Source organism: Oncorhynchus masou, chromosome 18, assembly GCF_036934945.1.
Source record: "Oncorhynchus masou masou isolate Uvic2021 chromosome 18, UVic_Omas_1.1, whole genome shotgun sequence".
Taxonomy (NCBI): domain Eukaryota; kingdom Metazoa; phylum Chordata; class Actinopteri; order Salmoniformes; family Salmonidae; genus Oncorhynchus; species Oncorhynchus masou.
Genome location: NC_088229.1, coordinates 43555800 through 43574673, shown reverse-complemented (window position 1 = coordinate 43574673; position 18874 = coordinate 43555800). Strand labels below are relative to the sequence as shown.

The window sequence follows — 18874 nt, the reverse complement described above, 5'->3', positions numbered from 1 at the left end:
TGTGTGTTTCTGTAGACTAGCAGGAGCTGTGTGCATCTCTCTTCATCACCTCCCCATTGGCTTTGATAACAAAGCCACTAACAGGGAGAATATGATCACAGCCAGTAGAGTGAATAATGCACTACTCTGGTACCATTCCTCAGTCTCATTTAATGCATAATGTACTTCCAAATCTCTCAAGGATGAAAGTGATATTATGAGATCTCATGGAGATGGCTTCTTAAGGCAGGCGGCAGGGCGGTGTCATGGTGAAAGAGCAGAGCTGTCTGTCTGGGGGTTGCTTTCATCTGATGGATTTGTTGTTGCTGTTTTGAGAAATGTTACCTCAAAAACAAGTTTTCCTCTCATGATGTGGTATACACACAGTATGATTCCAAACAGGTTTCTAATGTTTACTGCCAACACTGCCAATCCTCATTTCAGTGTAAAAATATGTGATACCCTGTTGGTCAATGAATCTGAATAGATCAACACACCTGTGCAAACACACAGTCACACACACACACGCACATCTATTTAAGTCGGAGAATGATCACCTGTCTCATAACCTCTTTTGAGGCCAGTCACGACACCCATGGACAGCCCTCTCTTTCCCAGTGTCATTTAGCATAGGGGGCTGCTCCAAGCCCTTAGGGACTGGCTCTGTGGAAAGATGCTACCTGCAGCCACGCATACCAATGTGCTGAATCATTACAGATAAGTCCTTCCTGACACAAGCACTGTCACATGCAATTCCCACCACACCCCTACATCAGCACAGAGGCCAGTGACACAGTTGCTGTTTTTGTGGAATGTATTTTGGGGATATTCACCATCAGAATTGATCCGTGGGAAATAGATTGACACTGATGTAAAGGGCCTCATGCTCCTTGCTTAGCGAGCACCATTTCCTGCTGATTCGGCTCACACCGAGGCTCAGTCATACTGTACTGAATACTAGTCGGACTGTTAATGTGGATATATTCAATTAAACAACCATTTTGTACTCTTTCTCTGCTATTGTATGATTTCTTGACTAGTAATTTTCTCAGTTTTTTTATTAACACATACGCCAGATAGGTGCAGTGAAATGTGTTGTTTTACAGGGTCAGCCATAGTAGTACACTATATTAGGGTTAAGGGCCTTGCTCAAGGACACAACGACGAATTTTTAATCTTGACGTCTCAGGTATTCAAACCAGCACACTTTCAGTTACTGGCCCAACACGGTATGGTTTGAAACTTAACGTAATATTTTCAACTTATAATACAGTTATTATGGTGTAATAATAACCAGTAACATACACAGTTCAAAACGGTTTTAATTTCAAAAAGGGTAGTCATAGAAGGTCAAATTAATCACTTCACTCTACAAAATGATTATTATTATTTTAAAATATCATCATGGCTGCCTCTCTCCTACACAAAGTTAACACATGCAATTTATCCTCTAGACGAGGGAGGAGCAAATTGAGAGCAGATTATTTTTTTGTGGCCCACTTGACAACAGAGAGAAAAAAAATTTAGACCTGCCATCATTTTTTTTCGAGGCATTACTGAATTATTCAATGTAACAAATCAAACATTAACCCTCAAACGATATATGGTAATTCATGGTTACCTTGTAAACAATTCATTTAGACCTGGCGTCTATTTGAAACAGGCGTTTATTTGCTGAAATGTGTGCAGTTGCCCAGCTATTAAAAGGGACAGGCAGCTATTTGAGACTTGCCTGCATTTACCTGCTTCTAACATTGGGGGTCCCCCCTGTCCACCACCGCTCCGTCATATGTCTCTAATGCCCTATTAGCACAGGACCAGTGTTTACTGAACGTTGGTTATGTAATTATAGCCCCAGAATGTCTGTTATTCCAATGGACAATTCAAGATAATTTTTTCCCAAGCTGTATTTCTTATATTTCTTTTCAATAAATTGACAGTTATAATGGAAGCCTAGACTGTTTTTTTTTTCTAGGCGCGAAGATATAAGTCCAGGTGATAACAGGCTACACTGATAACTCGAGCTTGGTTCCCAAGTTTCTAAAACATACCAAACCATCGTTGGTATATTGTCGCCATAACATTTGAATTGAGGAAGTGTGATCATAATCAGTGGTGACCCATCAGTTTTGCAACAATGTAAAAAAATTTTTTTTAAAATGTGTGAATAATGCCTCATACAAACATGGTCTCTTTTCGTATCTCGAGTGAGGCAGTTGCAAAATACAGGTTGTTCAGCCTAGCTCAGTGCTTTCTGTGGTGGTGGGACAGCCAGCGGAAAATACGGAGCGTAGGGGTTGGTAATGTTTTCTAGTTGCGCCGTGATTGGCTCAGTGTTCTGTCACTCATGGGGACACGACATCACTGCCAAATCTAAGGGTAGTGCCCGAAATTTCAAGCCCCTTGGGTGCTGCCATAGAGTTACATTAGATGTGCTCATCCAAGAAGGCTCAAATGACGTCAAATCACTTTATATCTCCAGTAGCTTTAATTGGACTGAATATCCAATATCCACAGAAGACGGCAAGCATGCTAGCTAGCTACGACGAGAACCAGAGAAGCATGGATACCCAAGATGCCGCGAGCTCAAGCAAGAGAAAGAACAAGATGGACCAGGACGAGATCCTTGCAACATCTTTACCTCAGACCCCAATTAAAAATCCACCAGAGAAAAAAGTGAAAGAGGACATTTCCATGTCTGAACTTTTCAAAAATAATGAGCTGTGTGAGAATGTCGCTGAACTTCAACAGTACTCTCGCAGGTGGAATCTGAAAATCCAAGGTGTAAGAGAGGTAGAGGGAGAGGACATTGGAGAAGTAGTCATCAATATCCTGGGAAAGGTTGTTCCGTGCATCAAAGACAAGATCGACGTGGTACATCGACTTGGGAAACGAAGATCTGATGGACCCCCTCGCAATGTCATCCTGTGCTTCACTATTCACCACTACAGGGACATATCTGGAAAACTGCCACGGGGAACAAGTTTCTGGATGGGAAGAAGCTTCGCATCAAAGAAGATCTGATACCACAGGATCAGACTGCCAGGGAGAAGCTGTGGCCGCTTATACAGAAGGCACAACAAGAGGGTAAGAAGGCTGGGTTCAAGGGCCAATACATGTTCATCAAAGGAAGAAAGATTACTGGTTAACTCTGATGACATGAACCAGACTTGAACTGTGAACTGTGTGTACTGAAACGAGTACATTTACCATTCAAACTACAATTTATGAACACTTGCCAAACAAAAAAGGGAAAAAGGGATTTGTTATACTGTTAACCATCGCTACCTCAACTGAGCGTGGTTTTCCGTCGGAGTAACTCTCTCAAGCTTAACCGTTTGTTTTATTGTTCACATTACTACATCTGTTGTCTAGTTTGCATCTCTTTCTTTTTTAATGCAGGAGTTTGTTTTCAACTCACTTTATCGTTAGCCTGAATGCTAGGGGTTTTCCTTACAAAAAGCCATATTTTATATTGTAAACGCAGTAAAGAAGATTTTGTACTTCTTCAGGAAACTCATTCATGTGAAAGTGACTGTTACTTCTATGAATGGTGGGTGGAGGAGTCAAGAGCAGAGAGCAGGTAGTTATGTAGGTGGATCTTTTATTCCAATGACAGCGGAAAAACGGACATGCAAAACACAAGGGCGCATGAAACAACCCGTCCAAATAAACAGGACTAAAACTGTCCGGAAAAATAGAGATCACAATAATCAACCAACATCATAAAACAGAGAACAAGCCCGCACAATAACCAGCGGGCCCTTAAATAGCCTACAAACAAAACTAAACTCAAAACAGGTGTAACCAATTAGACCCAACTAACAGAAACAAAAAGGAAAGGGAATCGATGGCAGCTAGTAGGACGAAGACCGCAGAGTGCCGCCCGAACAGGAAGAGGCACCATCTTCGGCGGGATTCGTGACAGTACCCCCCCCCCTGACGTGCGGCTCCCGCAGCGCGCCAACCCCGGCCTTGAGGACGACCCGGAGGACGAGGCGCGGGGCGATCCGGTTGGAGGCAGTGGAAATCCCTCAAGAGGGAAGGATCTAAAATGTCCCTCCCCGGTACCCAGCACCTCTCCTCCGGACTGTACCCCTCCCAGTCCACGAGGTACTGCAGGCCCCTCACCCGGCGTCTCGAATCCAGAATAGCTCGTTCTGTGTACGCCAGGGACCCCTCGATGTCCAGAGGGGGCGGAAGGACCTCCGGTACCTCACATTCTTGTAGGGGACCAGCTACCACCAGCCTGAGGAGAGAAACATGAAACGAGAGGTTAATGCGATAGTAAGAGGGAAGTTGCAATCTATAACACACCTTGTTTATCCTTCTCAGGACTTTAAATGGCCCCACACACTGCGGTCCCAGCTTCCTGGCAGGGCAGGTGGAGGTGCAGGTTTCGGGTCGAGAGCCAGACCCTGTCCCCTGGTGCGAACACAGGGGCCTCACTGCGGTGGCGGGCAGCACTCTTTTTCTGCCATTCACTGGCCTGCCTGTGAGAATCCTGGACTGCCCGCCAGGTCTCTCTAGAGCGCTGTACCCACTCCTCCACCGCAGGAGCTTCGGTCTGACTCTGATGCCACAGAGCCAGGACCGGCTGGTAGCCCAGTACGCATTCGAATGGCGACATGTTCGTGGATGAGTGACGAAGTGAGTTCTGGGCCAACTCTGCCCACAGGCCGTACCTCGCCCAATTTCCTGGCCGGTCCTGGCAATACGACCTCAGAAGCCTACCCACTTCCTGGTTTACTCTCTCCATCTGCCCATTACTTTCGGGGTGATAACCAGAGGTGAGGCTGACCGAGACCCCCAGACGCTCCATAAACGCCCTCCAAACCCGGGATGTGAACTGGGGACCTCGATCAGATACTATGTCCTCTGGAACCCCGTAGTGCCGGAAAACGTGGGTAAATAGAGCCTCAGCAGTCTGTAGGGCCGTAGGGAGACCAGGCAATGGGAGGAGACGGCAGGACTTAGAGAACCGATCCACAACGACCAGAGCGGTAGTGTTCCCCTGAGATGGGGGAAGATCAGTAAGAAAATATACCGAGAGATGAAACCATGGCCGTTGTGGAACCGGGAGGGGTTGTAACTTCCCTCAAGGCAGATGCCTAGGAGCTTTACTCTGAGCGCATACCGAACAGAAAGAGACATAGAGCTTCACATCCTTAGCTAAGGTTGGCCACCAGTATTTCCCCCTAAGACCCCGCACTGTCCTATCAATCCCCGGATGACCCGAAGAAGGTAGTGTGTGAGCCCACCGAATCAATTTATCACGGACACCAAGCGGCACATACCTAAGACCGGTCGGACACTGTGAAGGCGCAGGTTCAACCCTCAACGCCCGCTCGATGTCCGCGTCCACCTCCCATACCACCGGGGCCACCAGCCGAGAGGCTGGAAGGATGGGAGTGGGATCGATGGACCGGTCCTCGGTGTCATAGAGACGGGACAGCGCGTCGGCCTTAGTGTTAGGGGAACCTGGTCTATAAGAGATCGTAAATCTAAAGCGTGTAAAGAACATGGCCCACCTAGCCTGATGCGGATTCAGTCTCCTCGCTGCTCGAATATACTCCAGATTGCGGTGGTCAGTCCAGATGAGGAAAGGGTGTTTAGCCCCCTCTAGCCAGTGTCTCCACACCTTCAGGGCTTTTACCATAGCTAGTAACTCCCGGTCCCCCACATCATAGTTCCGCTCCGCCGGACCCAGCTTCTTGGAAAAGAAAGCACAGGGACGGAGCTTCGGTGGCGTGCCCGAGCGCTGTGACAGCACGGCTCCAACCCCAGCCTCGGACGCATCCACCTCCACCTCCACTATGAAAGGGTCCGGATGCGTCAACACGGGAGATTCAGTAAACAGCGCCTTCAACTGGTTGAAGGCTCCATCGGCCTCGGCCGACCACCGTAGACGCACCGGCCCCCCCTTCAGCAGTGAGGTAATGGGCGCCGCCACTTGGCCAAAACCCCGGATAAACCTCCGGTAGTAATTGGCAAACCCTAAAAACCGCTGCACCTCCTTTACCGTGGTCGAACACAGCTTGAAAACGGCAGGTGAACTCCGGGTAGTGGTCCTGAGCCGAGTCTGGGCTGTTCCAGACAGCGTTGGCCCAGTCCAGGGCCCTACCCGACAAACAGGAGACGAGGAGGCTCACACTCTCCTCACCCAAGGGAGTCAGACACACGGTAGCCAGGTAGAGCTCGAGCTGTAGCAAAAATCCCTGGTACCCAGCCGCCACTCCATCGTACTCCCTCGGGGGGGAGAGATGCAATGTGCTGGACCCAGACGACGACGTAGGTGGAGTGGGTGGCGTCGTCTGTGGGGGAGCTGGGGTAGACGTCGGTAGACCACTCCTCTCCCATCGCTCCATCCTCTCATCATCTGGTGCATCGCTGAACCGATCCGATGGAGGACAGCTGTATGATGATGGACGTGCTCTTCCATAGTTGGGAGAGGGGTGGTCGCTGCTCCTGCTGACTCCATTCAGTGGTGTGGGCTTCTGTTAAGACATCTATGAATGGTGGGTGGAGGAGTCAAGCGCAGAGAGCAGGTAGCCTACAAACAAAACTAAACTCAAAACAGGTGTAACCAATTAGACCCAACTAACAGAAACAAAAGGAAAGGGAATCGATGGCAGCTAGTAGGCCGGCGACGACGCCTGCCGAGCGCCGCCAGAACAGGAAGAGGCACCATCTTCAGCGGAATTCGTGACAGTGACTTGAAATTTTGGAAGTTACAATGGGGAGACATGGCCTATTTCTGTCATGGATCAAACCATTCTACTGGTGTTTTGACACTTATCCACAATTTTAAAGGCGAATTTCTAGAATCCACATCTTCACAGGATGGGAGATGGGTCATAGCAACTGACAATGCTATTTTCATCATCTGTGATGTGTATGGACATAACTCACATGCTCCAAATAAGACCCTTTTTGCTCAATTTACCAGGAAATGACAGGATTTACACAAATACTTTTGCTTTTCCAGTTCTCTTAGGGGATTTTAACGGAATACCTGATGACTGTGCTGATAATTTTCCTCCGAGAATAAGTCAAAGCCCTCAAAATAGCAATATCATCACAACATTATATGCAAGGATCTCTCTGTTGATGATGCCTGGCGTTATTTCAATCCGGATGCAAAGGGTTGTACCTGGAACAACAAAACTATGTCACAAAAATCTAGAATATATTTATTCCTTATTTCCCCCTTTTTGTTACAATTTGTTAGAGATGTACACTACCGGTGTTAGAACACCTACTCATGTTCTACACTGTAGAATAATAGTGAAGACATCACAATTATGAAATAACACATATGGAATCATGTAGTAATCAAAAAAAGTGTCATACAAAATACATTTTATATTTGAGATTCTTAAAATAGCCACCTTTTGCCTTGATGACAGCTTTGCACACTCTTGGCATTCTCTCAACCAGCTTCATGAGGTAGTCACCTGGAAAGTATTTCAATTAACAGGTGTGCCTTGTTAAAAGTTGTGGAATTTATTTCCTTCATGATGCGTTTGAGCCAATCAGTTGTGTTGTGACAAGGTAGGGGGTATACAGAAGATAGCCCTATTTGGTAAAAGACCAAGTCCATATTATGGCAAGAACAGCTCAAATAAGCAAAGAGAAAGGACATTACTTTTAGACATGAAGGTCAGTCAATATGGAAAAGTTCAAGAACTTTCAATGTTTCTTCAAGTGCAGTTGCAAAAACTATCAAGTGCTATGATGAAACTGGCTCTCGTTAGGACCGTCACAGGAATGGAAGACCCAGAGTTACCTCTGCTGCAGAGGATAAGCTCAATGGAGTTAACAGCTTCAGAAATTGCAGACCAAATATATGCTTCACAGAGTTCAAGTAACAGACACATCTCAACCTCAAATGTTCAGAGGAGACAGTGTGAATCAGGCCTACATGGTTGAATTGCTGCATAGAAACCACTACTAAAAGATATCAATAAGAATAAGAGACTTGCTTGGGCCAAGAAACAGGAGCAATGGATATTAGACCGGTGGAAATGTGCCCTTTGGTCTGGAGATTTCTGGTTCCAACCGCTGTGTCTTTGTGAGATGCGGTGTTGGTGAATGGATTATCTCCGCATGTGTATTTCCCACCGTAAAGCATGAATGAGGAAGTGTTATAGTGTGGGGGTGCTTTTCTGGTGACACCGTCTGTGATTGATTTAGAAATCAAGGCACACTTAACCAGCATGGCTACCACATCATTCTGCAGTGAAACACCATCCCGTCTGGTTGGCACTTAGTGGGACTCATTTGTTTTTCAACACGACAATGACGCAACACAAATCCAGGCTGTGTAAGGGCTATTTTATACAGAAGGAGAGTGATGGAGTGCTGCATCAGATGACCTGGCCTCCACAATCCCCCAACCTCAATCAAATTGAGATGTTTTGGGATGAGTTGGACAGCAGAGTGAAGGAAAAGTAACCAACCAGTGCTCAGCTTATGTGGAAATTCCTTCAAGACTGTTGGAAAAGCATTCCAGATGAAGCCAGCTGAGAGAATGCCAAGAGTGTGCAAAGCTGTCAGCTAGGCAAAGGGTGGCTACTTGAAGAATCTCAAATATAAAATGTTTATTTTTTAATTTGACCGCTTTTTCTCCCCAATTTCGTGGTATCCAATTGTTTAGTAGCTACTATCTTGTCTTATCTCCCGTACGGGCTCGGGAGAGACGAAAGTCATGCGTCCTCCGATACACAACCCAACCAAGCCACACTGCTTCTTAAAACAGCGCGCATCCAACCCGCATCCAACCCACCAATGTGTCGGAGGAAACACCGTGCACCTGGCAACCTTGGTTAGCGTGCACTGCGCCCGGCCTGCCACAGGAGTCGCTGGTGCGCGATGGGACAAGGATATCCCTACCGGCCAAACCCTCCCTAACCCGGACGACGTTAGGCCAATTGTGCATCGCCCCATGGACCTCCCGGTCGCGGCCGGTTACGACAGAGCCTGGGCGCGAACCCAGAGTCTCTGGTGGCACAGCTGGTGCTGCAGTACAGCGCCCAAATATAAAATATATTTGATTTATTTAACACTTTTGGGTTACAACATAGTTCCATATGTGTTATAAGAAATTGTGAAAATCTGACCAAAATTACGAATCATCTTGTTAAGGCATTATCCATTGACTAGCAAAAAAATAAATACTAGAATTGTCATTTTTTGTAATATAGTTTTTTAAAAATATTTCTTTCTGTTTATATATATTGTATGTATTTAATATTTTCTTGTTTATACCTGTGTTTTGTTAGACATGTTTGATGTACAGTGGGACAAAAAAGTATTTAGTCAGACACCAGTTGTGCAAGTTCTCCCACTTAAAAAGATGAGAGAGGCCTGTAATTTTCATCATAGGTAAACTTCAACTATGACAGACAGAATGAGAGAAAAGAAATCCAGAAAATCGCATTGTAGGTTTTTAATTAATTTATTTGCAAATTATGGTGGAAAATAAGTATTTGGTCACCTACAAACAAGCAAGATTTCTGGCTCTCAGAGACCTGTAACTTCTTCCTTAAGAGGCTCCTCTGTCCTCCACATGTTACCTGTATTAATGGCACCTTTTTGAACTTGTTATCAGTATAAACGACACCTGTCGACAACCTCAAACAGTCACACTCCAAACTCCATTATGGCTAAGACCAAAGAGCTGTCAAAGGACACCAGAAACAAAATTGTAGACCTGCACCAGGCTGGGAAGGCTGAATCTGCAATAGGTAAGCAGCTTGGTTTGAAGAAATTAACTGTGGGAGCAATTATTAGGAAATGGTGGACATACCAGACCACTGATAATCTTCCTCGATCTGGGGCTCCACTCAAGATCTCACCCCGTGGGGTCAAAATGATCACAAGAACGGTGAGCAACAATCCCAGAACCACACGGGGGGACCTAGTGAATGACCTGCAGAGAGCTGGGACCAAAGTAACAAAGCCTACCATCAGTAACACACTATGCCGCCAGGGACTCAAATCCTGCAGTGCCAGACGTGTCCCCCTGCTTAAGCCAGTACATGTCCAGGCCCGTCTGAAGTTTTCTAGAGAGCATTTGGATGATCCAGAAGAAGATTGGGAGAATGTCATATGGTCAGATGAAACCAAAATATAACTTTTATTGGTAAAAACTCAACTCATCGTGTTTGGAGGACAAAGAATGCCGAGTTGCATCCAAAGAACACCATACCTACTGTGAAGCATGGGGGTGGAAACATCATGCTTTGGGGCTGTTTTTCTGCAAAGGGACCAGGACGACTGATCCGTGTAAAGGAAAGAATGAATGGGGCCATGTATCATGAGATTTTGAATGAAAACCTCCTTCCATCAGCAAGGGCATTGAAGATGAAATGTGGCTGGGTCTTTCAGCATGACAATGATCCCAAACACACCGCCTGGGCAACGAAGGAGTGGCTTTGTAAGAAGCATTTCAAGGTCCTGGAGTTGCCTAGCCAGTCTCCAGATCTTAACCCCATAGAAAATCTTTGGAGGGAGTTGAAAGTCCGTGTTGCCCAGCAACAGCCCCAAAACATCACTGCTCTAGAGGAGATCTGCATGGAGGAATGGGCCAAAATACCAGCGACAGTGTGTGAAAACCTTGTGAAGACTTACAGAAAATGTTTGACCCCTGTCATTGCCAACAAAGGGTATATAACAAAGTATTGAGAAACTTTTGTTATTGACCAAATACTTATTTTCCACCATAATTTGCAAATAAATTCATTAAAAATCCTACAATGTGATTTTCTGTTTTTTTTTTCTTATTTTGTCTGTCATAGTTGAAGTGTACCTATGATGAAAATTATAGGCCTCTCTCCTCTTTTTAAGTGGGAGAACTTGCACAATTGGTGGCAGACTAAATACTTTTTTTGCCCCACTGTAAGTTGTTGAAGAATTGTGTATAATGAAAATAAAAATATATCGAATCAGGAATCACATAAAATAAAATGTTATTTGTCACATACACATGGTTAGCAGATGTTAACGCAAGTGTAGCGAGATGATTGTGCTTCGAGTTACGACAATGCAGTGATAACCAACGAGTAATCTAACCCAACAATTCCACAACTACTACCTTATACACACAAGTGTAAAGGGATAAAGAATATGTACATAAAGCTATATGAATGAGTGATGGTACAGAACGGCATAGGCAAGATGCAGTAGGTGGTATCGAGTACAGTATATACATATGAGATGAGTAATGTCGGCTATGTAAAAATATTAAGTGGCATAGTTTAAAGTGGTGAGTGATACATGTATTACATAAAGATGGCAAGATGCAGTAGATGATAGAGTACAGTATATACATATACATATGAGATGAGTAATGTAGGGTATGTAAACATTATATTAAGTGACATTGTTTAAAGTGGCTAGTGATACATTTTTTTCATCAATTTCCATTATTAAAGTGGCAGGAGATGAGTCAGTATGTTTGCAGCAGCCACTCAATGTTAGTGGTGGCTGTTTAACAGTCTGATGGCCTTTATGGAAGCTGTTTTTCAGTCTCTTGGTCCCTGATTTGATGCACCTTTACTGACCTTGCCTTCTGGATGATAGCGGGGTGAACAGGCAGTGGCTCCGGTGGTTGTTGTCCTTGATTATCTTTATGGCCTTCCTGTGACATCAGGTGGTGTAGGTGTCCTGGAGGGCAGGTATTTTGCCCCCAGTGATGTGTTGTGCAGACCTCACAACCCTATGGAGAGCCTTGCGGTTGTGGGCGGAGCAGTTGCCGTACCAGGCGGTGAGACAGCCCGACAGGATGCTCTCGATTGTGCATCTGTAAAAGTTTGTGAGTGCTTTTGGTGACAAGCCAAATTTCTTCAACCTCCTGAGGTTGAAGAGGAGCTGTTGGAGTGGGTCTAGGGTGTCAGGTAGGGTGGAGGCGATATGGTCCATGACTAGTCTCTCAAAGCACTTCATGATGACGGAAGTGAGTGCTACGGTGCGGTAGTCGTTTAGCTCAGTTACCTTAGCTTTTTTGGGAACAGGAACAATGGTGGCCCTCTTGAAGCATGTGGGAACAGCAGACTGGGATAAGGATTGATTGAATATGTCCGTAAACATACCAGCCAGCTGGTCTGCGCATGCTCTGAGGACGTGGCTGGGGATGCTTTCTGGGCCTGCAGCCTTGCGAGGGTTAACACATTTAAATGTTTTACTCACTTCTGCTGCAGTGAAGGAGAGCCAGCAGGTTTTGGTAGCAGGGTCATGTCAGTGGCACTGTATTGTCCTCAAAGCGAGCAAAAAAGTTATTTAGTCTGTCTGGGAGCAAGACATCCTGGTCCGCGACAGGGCTGGTTTTCATCCTGCTGGAAAATCCCTTTTAATTCTTATCATATGACGAGAAATTATAGATAAAAATGTATCGGTGCTCATCGGGCATTGGACATAAACATTACACAAGAAGTTTGAAATCGCAAATTCAACAATGAGTGGTTTGGAAGGAATCAGTGGCTAACTGCAACCATTGCAAAGCTATCACTAGCCTGCTATGAAGTTCAATTCATTCGCACCAAACGTAGGTATAGACATAAGCATTCACTGTGAAAGTTAATAGACTACATAAACCCTTCATATATAGGCTATGCGCAGCATTTTGTTCAATTTATCTAATCAGTTATTGTTTCATACGCAAACCGGAAGCAACACCAAACACAGACATTTATCTCCAAACACAGGGATGGCGATTCGCACGGAACCAGTATTAGAGGATTTTGGAGTTTGCCGAAAAACAGTAGGCTATTCTGTCTGGAATTGTTACTCTCCTGCCATGTCAAAATTACTGACATGGCAGATTCACACTGGACTAAAATGACAGATCCTCCCACAGTAAAACTAATCCCGTCCCAGATTAATCCGGGATTAGTTTTGCTGGGGGAGGTCGGGTAATGTTATTATGTGCGCGGGAATAAAACACCAGATCTGTAAATTTAGTCCCCTACGAATCTGCCATTATTTTGACATGGCAGGAGAGTTACAATATCAGACATAATAACCTACTATTTGCAAACTCCACAATCTGATAATACTTGTCTCGTGCGAATCGACATCCCTTGTGTCTGAGACATCCCTTGGTTTTAAATGTCTGAGTTTGACAGGTGTTGTTCGCGGTTTGAGCAAGAAACAATAACTGATTCGATAAATTAAACAAAGTGCTGCTCGTAGCATTTTAAATGAAGGGCCTACATGTATCAACTTTCACAGTGAATGCTTTTGTTTACGTTTCGTGCGAAAGAATTGAAGATCCCCAAATGCATCGTATATATATATATATATATTTTTTGTTTTTGGGGGGGGGGTCATTTAGGACGTCTTCTACTGCGGATCGCTCAAATATCCGAATGATTATGATCACACTTCCTCAATTCAAATATTATGGCGACACTATACCAAAGATCGTTTGTTATGGTTTAGAAATTTGGGAAGCAAGCTCGAGTTATCAGTGTACCCTGCTATTGCCCGGACTTGTTGAAATATTTTCACGCCAAGAAAAAAAAAACTCCAGGCTTCCGTTATAACTGTCAATTTATAAAAAACATTTTTTTTTTAAGCAAGAAATACAGGGGGCAGTTTGGAAAAAACGAATCCCGTCCGAATCGTCCTCTGGGATAAAGGACATTTTGGGGTTATACCTACATAACCAACGTACTCTAGTAATATTAGTACCGTGCGAATAGGGCTTTATTAAACCGCAATTTTGCACCAAACAGATTCTTAAAACTTGAAAACCCCGCCTACTTGACAACCACCATCTGTTTACGAAAAGTCACGGGTACAACGTGGACCGGAGGATGATAAGGAGACATTTTACGGGGGTTTGGAACGGTAGCCTACAAGGGATTAATTTCAGATAATATTGTATATGTTTCGGATAAATTGGCAAACTAAAGGGATATGAAGGATATGAGACAATTGGTTCGACGTCCTTTAAGGGTTAAATGTGTTTTCTTCCCTAACTGAAGTGGTTTTCGGAGATTAGTTGTTGCCATTGGAACGCGCTTTGCACTGGGCACATTTCATTCTCGCTCTTTCAAACAGTACATGGAAACAATGGCGAGGCGCAAAAAGGCACATCGGGTTGGAATTTAACTGCGCGTAGACATAACGCAGGTTGAAAACGGGCTTCGATAAAACAGAGTTCGGAGGGGGGCAACCAGAGTCGGCGCGAGATGGAAAGCCCGACCGAGAACCCAACCAGGGCTGCGGAGTATCTGAAGGAGCTTAATAACATTATCGAGACCCAACAGGAGTTACTGGAGATGCACAAGACTAGGATAGAGGAGCTGGAGCTGCAAGTGTCCGAATTGTGTTCAGAAAACGCCTGCTTGAAAGACCAGTACCAGCGGCACCTGGCTACATGTAGGCTGCTGCAACAGGGCAACAGCCACGCAACGTTAGGTGCTATAAAGGAAAACACCACCCAAGAAAAGTAAGAATTTATTGCACTCACTGCACTATTGAAAAACATTTGATGTCGCAATTAATGTCCCATGTTTTACTAAATCCTTGGCAGGAATCTGCTCTTTAAACCCCAGATAAACGCACACCAACTAACGTACACTTTTGTATAATGTTATAGATTAAAAAAGTCTCTATAGACTTATAGCTAATAACATAGACTAAAGTAAAAGATTGCATCGAAAGTTATTTTCTAAGAGATCAAATTGGACACGCATTCTATTTCAGCCAAGCCAGTAGGCTTGAAACGCCACAATATAACTGAACAATAATAGGCCCTACATAGGTACATGGCAATGCCCCCAACATGTTGATACCTCTACCCAAGGTATAACAAAATACAACCATGTTTCTCCAGATCTCTAAGTTCTCCCATATGTGAAATGGATGGTTGTGTAAAAATATTTTACTGCAAAAGTGGTTAAATTGATAGCTATTGAGACACCCACTTAACTAAAACAGTGCAGAATAAAACCTGGCTGGAGTGGAGGGGGCAACAACCTCATGAAACCCATTTAAAAAGAATGTTTTTATTTAACCTTTATTTAACCAGGTAGGCTAGTCTCATTTACAACTGCGACCTGGCCAAGATTAAGCACAGCAGATTGACGCATACAACAACAGAGTTACACATGGAATAAACAAACATACAGTAGAAAAAAGTATTTATGCAAATGAGGTAAGATAAGGGAGGTAAGCAGTAAATAGGCCATGGTGGCAAAGTAATTACAATATAGCAATTAAACACTGGAATTGTAGATGTGCAGAAAATCACTGTGCAAGTAGAGATACTGGGGTGCAAAGGAGCAAGATAAATAAATACAGTTTGGGGATGAAGTAGTTGGATGGGCTGTTTACAGATGGGCTATGTACAGGTGCAGTGATCTGTTAGCTGCTCTGACAGCTGGTGCTTAAAGCTAGTGAGGGAGATGTGAGTCTCCAGCTTCAGTGATTTTTTTTTTGCAGTTCGTTCCAGTCACTGGCAGCAGAGAACTGGAAGGAAAGGCGGCCAAAGGAGGAATTTGCTTTGGGGGTGACCAGTGAGATATACCTGCTGGAGCGCGTGCTATGGGTGGGTGCTGCTATGGTGACCAGTGAGCTGAGATAAGGTGGGGCTTTACCTAGCAGAGACTTGTAGATGACCTGGAGCCAGTGTGTTTGGTGAAGGGTATGAAGCGAGGGCCAGCCAACAAGATGTCGCAGTGGTGGGTAGTATATGGGGCTTTGGTGACAAAACGGATGACACTGTGATAGACTGCATACAATTTGTTGAGTATTATGTTGGAGGCTATTTTATAAATTACATTCGAGGATCGGTAGGATGGTCAGTTTTACGAGGGTATGTTTGGCAGCATGAGTAAAGGATGCTTTGTTGCGAAATAGGAAGCCAATTCTAGATTTCATTTTGGATTGGAGATGCTTAATGTGAGTCTGGAAGGAGAGTTTACAGTCTAACCAGACACCTAGGTATTTGTAGTTGTCCTCATATTCTAAGTCAGAACCGTATTTAGTCAGCGACCAATTGTGCAAGTTCTCCCACTTAAAAAGATGAGGCCTGTAATTTTCATCATGGGTACACTTCAACTATGACAGACAAAATGAGAAAAGTAATCCAGGAAATCACATTGTATGATTTTTAATGAATTTATTTACAAATTATGGTGGAAAATAAGTATTTGGTCAATAACAAAAGTTTGTCAATACTTAGTTATATACCCTTTGTTGGCAATGACAGAGGTCAAACGTTTTCTGTAAGTCTTCACAAGGTTTTCACACACTGTTGCTGGTATTTTGGCCCATTCCTCCATGCAGATCTCCTCTAGAGCAGTGATGTTTTGGGGCTGTTGCTGGGCAACACGGACTTTCAACTCCCTCCAAAGATTTTCTATGGGGTTGAGATCTGGAGACTGGCTAGGCCACTCCAGGACCTTGAAATGCTTCATACGAAGCCACTCCTTCGTTGCCCGGGCGGTGTGTTTGGGATCATTGTCATGCTGAAAGACCCAGCCACGTTTCATCTTCAATGCCCTTGCTGATGGAAGGAGGTTTTCCCTCAAAATCTGACGATACATGGCCCCATTCATTCTTTACTTTACACGGATCAGTCGTCCTGGTCCCTTTGAGGAAAAACAGCCCCAAAGCATGATGTTTCCACCCCCATGCTTCACGGTAGATATGGTGTTCTTTGGATGCAACTCAGCATTCTTTGTCCTCCAAACACGACGAGTTGAGTTTCTACCAAAAAGTTATATTTTGGTTTCATCTGACCATATGACATTCTCCCAATTGTCTTCTGGATCATCCAAATGCTCTCTAGAAAACTTCAGACGGGCCTGGACATGTACTGGCTTAAGCAGAGGGACACGTCTGGCACTGCAGGATTTGAGTCCCTGGCGGCGTAGTGTGTTACTTTGGTCCCTGCTCTCTGCAGGTCATTCACTAGGTCCCCCGTGTTGTTCTGGGAATTTTGCTCACCGTTCTTGTGATCATTTTGACCCCACGGGGTGAGATCTTGCGTGGAGCCCCAGATCCAGGGAGATTATCAGTGGTCTTGTATGTTTTCCATTTCCTAATAATTACTCCCACAGTTGATTTCTTCAAACCAAGCTGCTTATTTATTGCAGATTCAGTCTTCCCAGCCTGGTGCAGGTCTACAATTTTATTTCTGGTGCTTCTTTGGTCTTGGCCATAATGGAGTTTGGAGTGTGACTGTTTGAGGTTGTGGACAGGTGTCTTTTATACTGATAACAAGTTCAAACAGGTGCCATTAATACAGGTAACGAGTGAAGGACTGAGGAGCCTCTTAAAGAAGTTACAGTTCTTTGAGAGACAAACAAGCAAGATTTCTGGAAGTGACCAAATACTTATTTTCCACCATAATTTGCAAATAAATTCATTAAAAATCCTACACTGTGATTTTCTGGATTTTTTTTCTCATTTTGTCTGTCATAGTTGAAGTGTACCTATGATGAAAATTACAGGCCTCATCTTTTTAAGTGGGAGAACTTGCACAATTTGTGGCTGACTAAATACATTTTTGCTCCACTGTATATAATGCACTTTAAGGTGATTTGGCCATTACATTTATGGGACAACTCAGATTTTTACTTTTAATTTAACCTTTTATTTAACGAGGCAAGTCAGTTAAGAACAAATTCTTATTTACAATGACGGCCTACCCTGGCCAAACCGGATGACGCTGGGCCAGTTGTGCGCCGCCCTATGGGACTGCCAATCACGGACGGATGTGATGCAGCCTGGATTCTAACCAGATGCTAGAAGTCAGCCTGTAGTAAACACCTCTAAAGGTAATATATACACTGAGAGCACAAAACATTAGGAACACCTTCCCAATATTGAGTTGCACCAATGTTTGCCCTCAGAACAGCCATAATTCGTCATGAAATGAACTCTACAAGGTGTCCATATTGACTCCAATGCTTCCCACAGTTGTGTAAGTTGTCTGGTTGTCCTTTAGGTGTTGGACCATTCTTGATAAACACGGGAAACTCCAGAGAGTGAACAACCCAGCATCGTTGCAGTTCTTGACATAAACCGGTGAGCCTGGCACCTATTACCATACCCCGTTCAAAGGCACTCACGGCTCGGACGAGTGGGGTGGGCTGAGTAGTTGAAGCACAGGGACATGCCTAACAAGTATGGGGGCAGTGAAGCAAACCTCGCTATATGAGCCACATTACAATTCCCAGCAAGCGGATTAACCCTATAGCCACTGTGTAGATTTGTTTCTTTCACACCAGTGACCCGAGTTGTATTCCCTGACCCACCGTTTGCTACAATACCAAAAGGCTAAAATATCTTGGTGAGGTTGCTACGTGTTGTAAAAAGGTTGTTTAGTATTATTATAAGCAGTGCAACTTGTATTTTGAAGCAGTGACAATGTCATTTGAATAATGGTGTAAAAACCCTGTTATTTGAATGTTTCATTCCATTTGGATCAGTTGAAGGTCTACTCTTGACCGATTTATAAGGTCTTGAAAGGCACAGGACAGTCTGGCTGTATTTTTACTACTGATGCCTTGTTTGTTGCCAATCATCATTTTCCCAAGTCATCCTATATAGTCTAGCCACATAGGCCTATGCTCCCGGCAGGCCCAGTTATTTAGGAAAGCTTAACACGCGTTTTGCCTCCTTTATAGCCTCCAATATAGCCTAAATATTTGTCAATTAACTTTTAATATGTATTACCTTTCTATGTGTGGCATGAACATAACCAGTCACAAATAATCCGATTAGGCTACCTCAAAAGTCTCTTGTAGGCCACCTGCGCACATTCATCCATTCCACTCGAATATAATTCCCCCGCCATTTGATGAATGGAAAGAGACATCTGATACAAACCACCAAAAAGTTTAATGACATTCGTAGATTGTCAAGCCAGGCATTT

At 44.2% G+C, this 18874-nt stretch overlaps 1 protein-coding gene across 2 annotated transcripts in view; it reads left to right on the top strand.

The window, feature by feature from the left end:
* Window positions 1–13678: 13678 nt before the first annotated feature.
* LOC135504664 (IQ motif and SEC7 domain-containing protein 1-like) overlaps window positions 13679–18874 on the top strand; it is a 183664-nt gene continuing 178468 nt past the window's right edge. Inside the window, exon 1 of one of the 2 annotated variants that reach the window (XM_064923423.1) lies at window positions 13679–14437. In XM_064923423.1, coding sequence (XP_064779495.1) covers window positions 14178–14437 — 260 coding nt within the window. In that variant the 5' untranslated portion in view covers window positions 13679–14177. The remainder of the gene's footprint in view (window positions 14438–18874) is intronic. The other variant, XM_064923430.1, reaches the window with a different exon arrangement.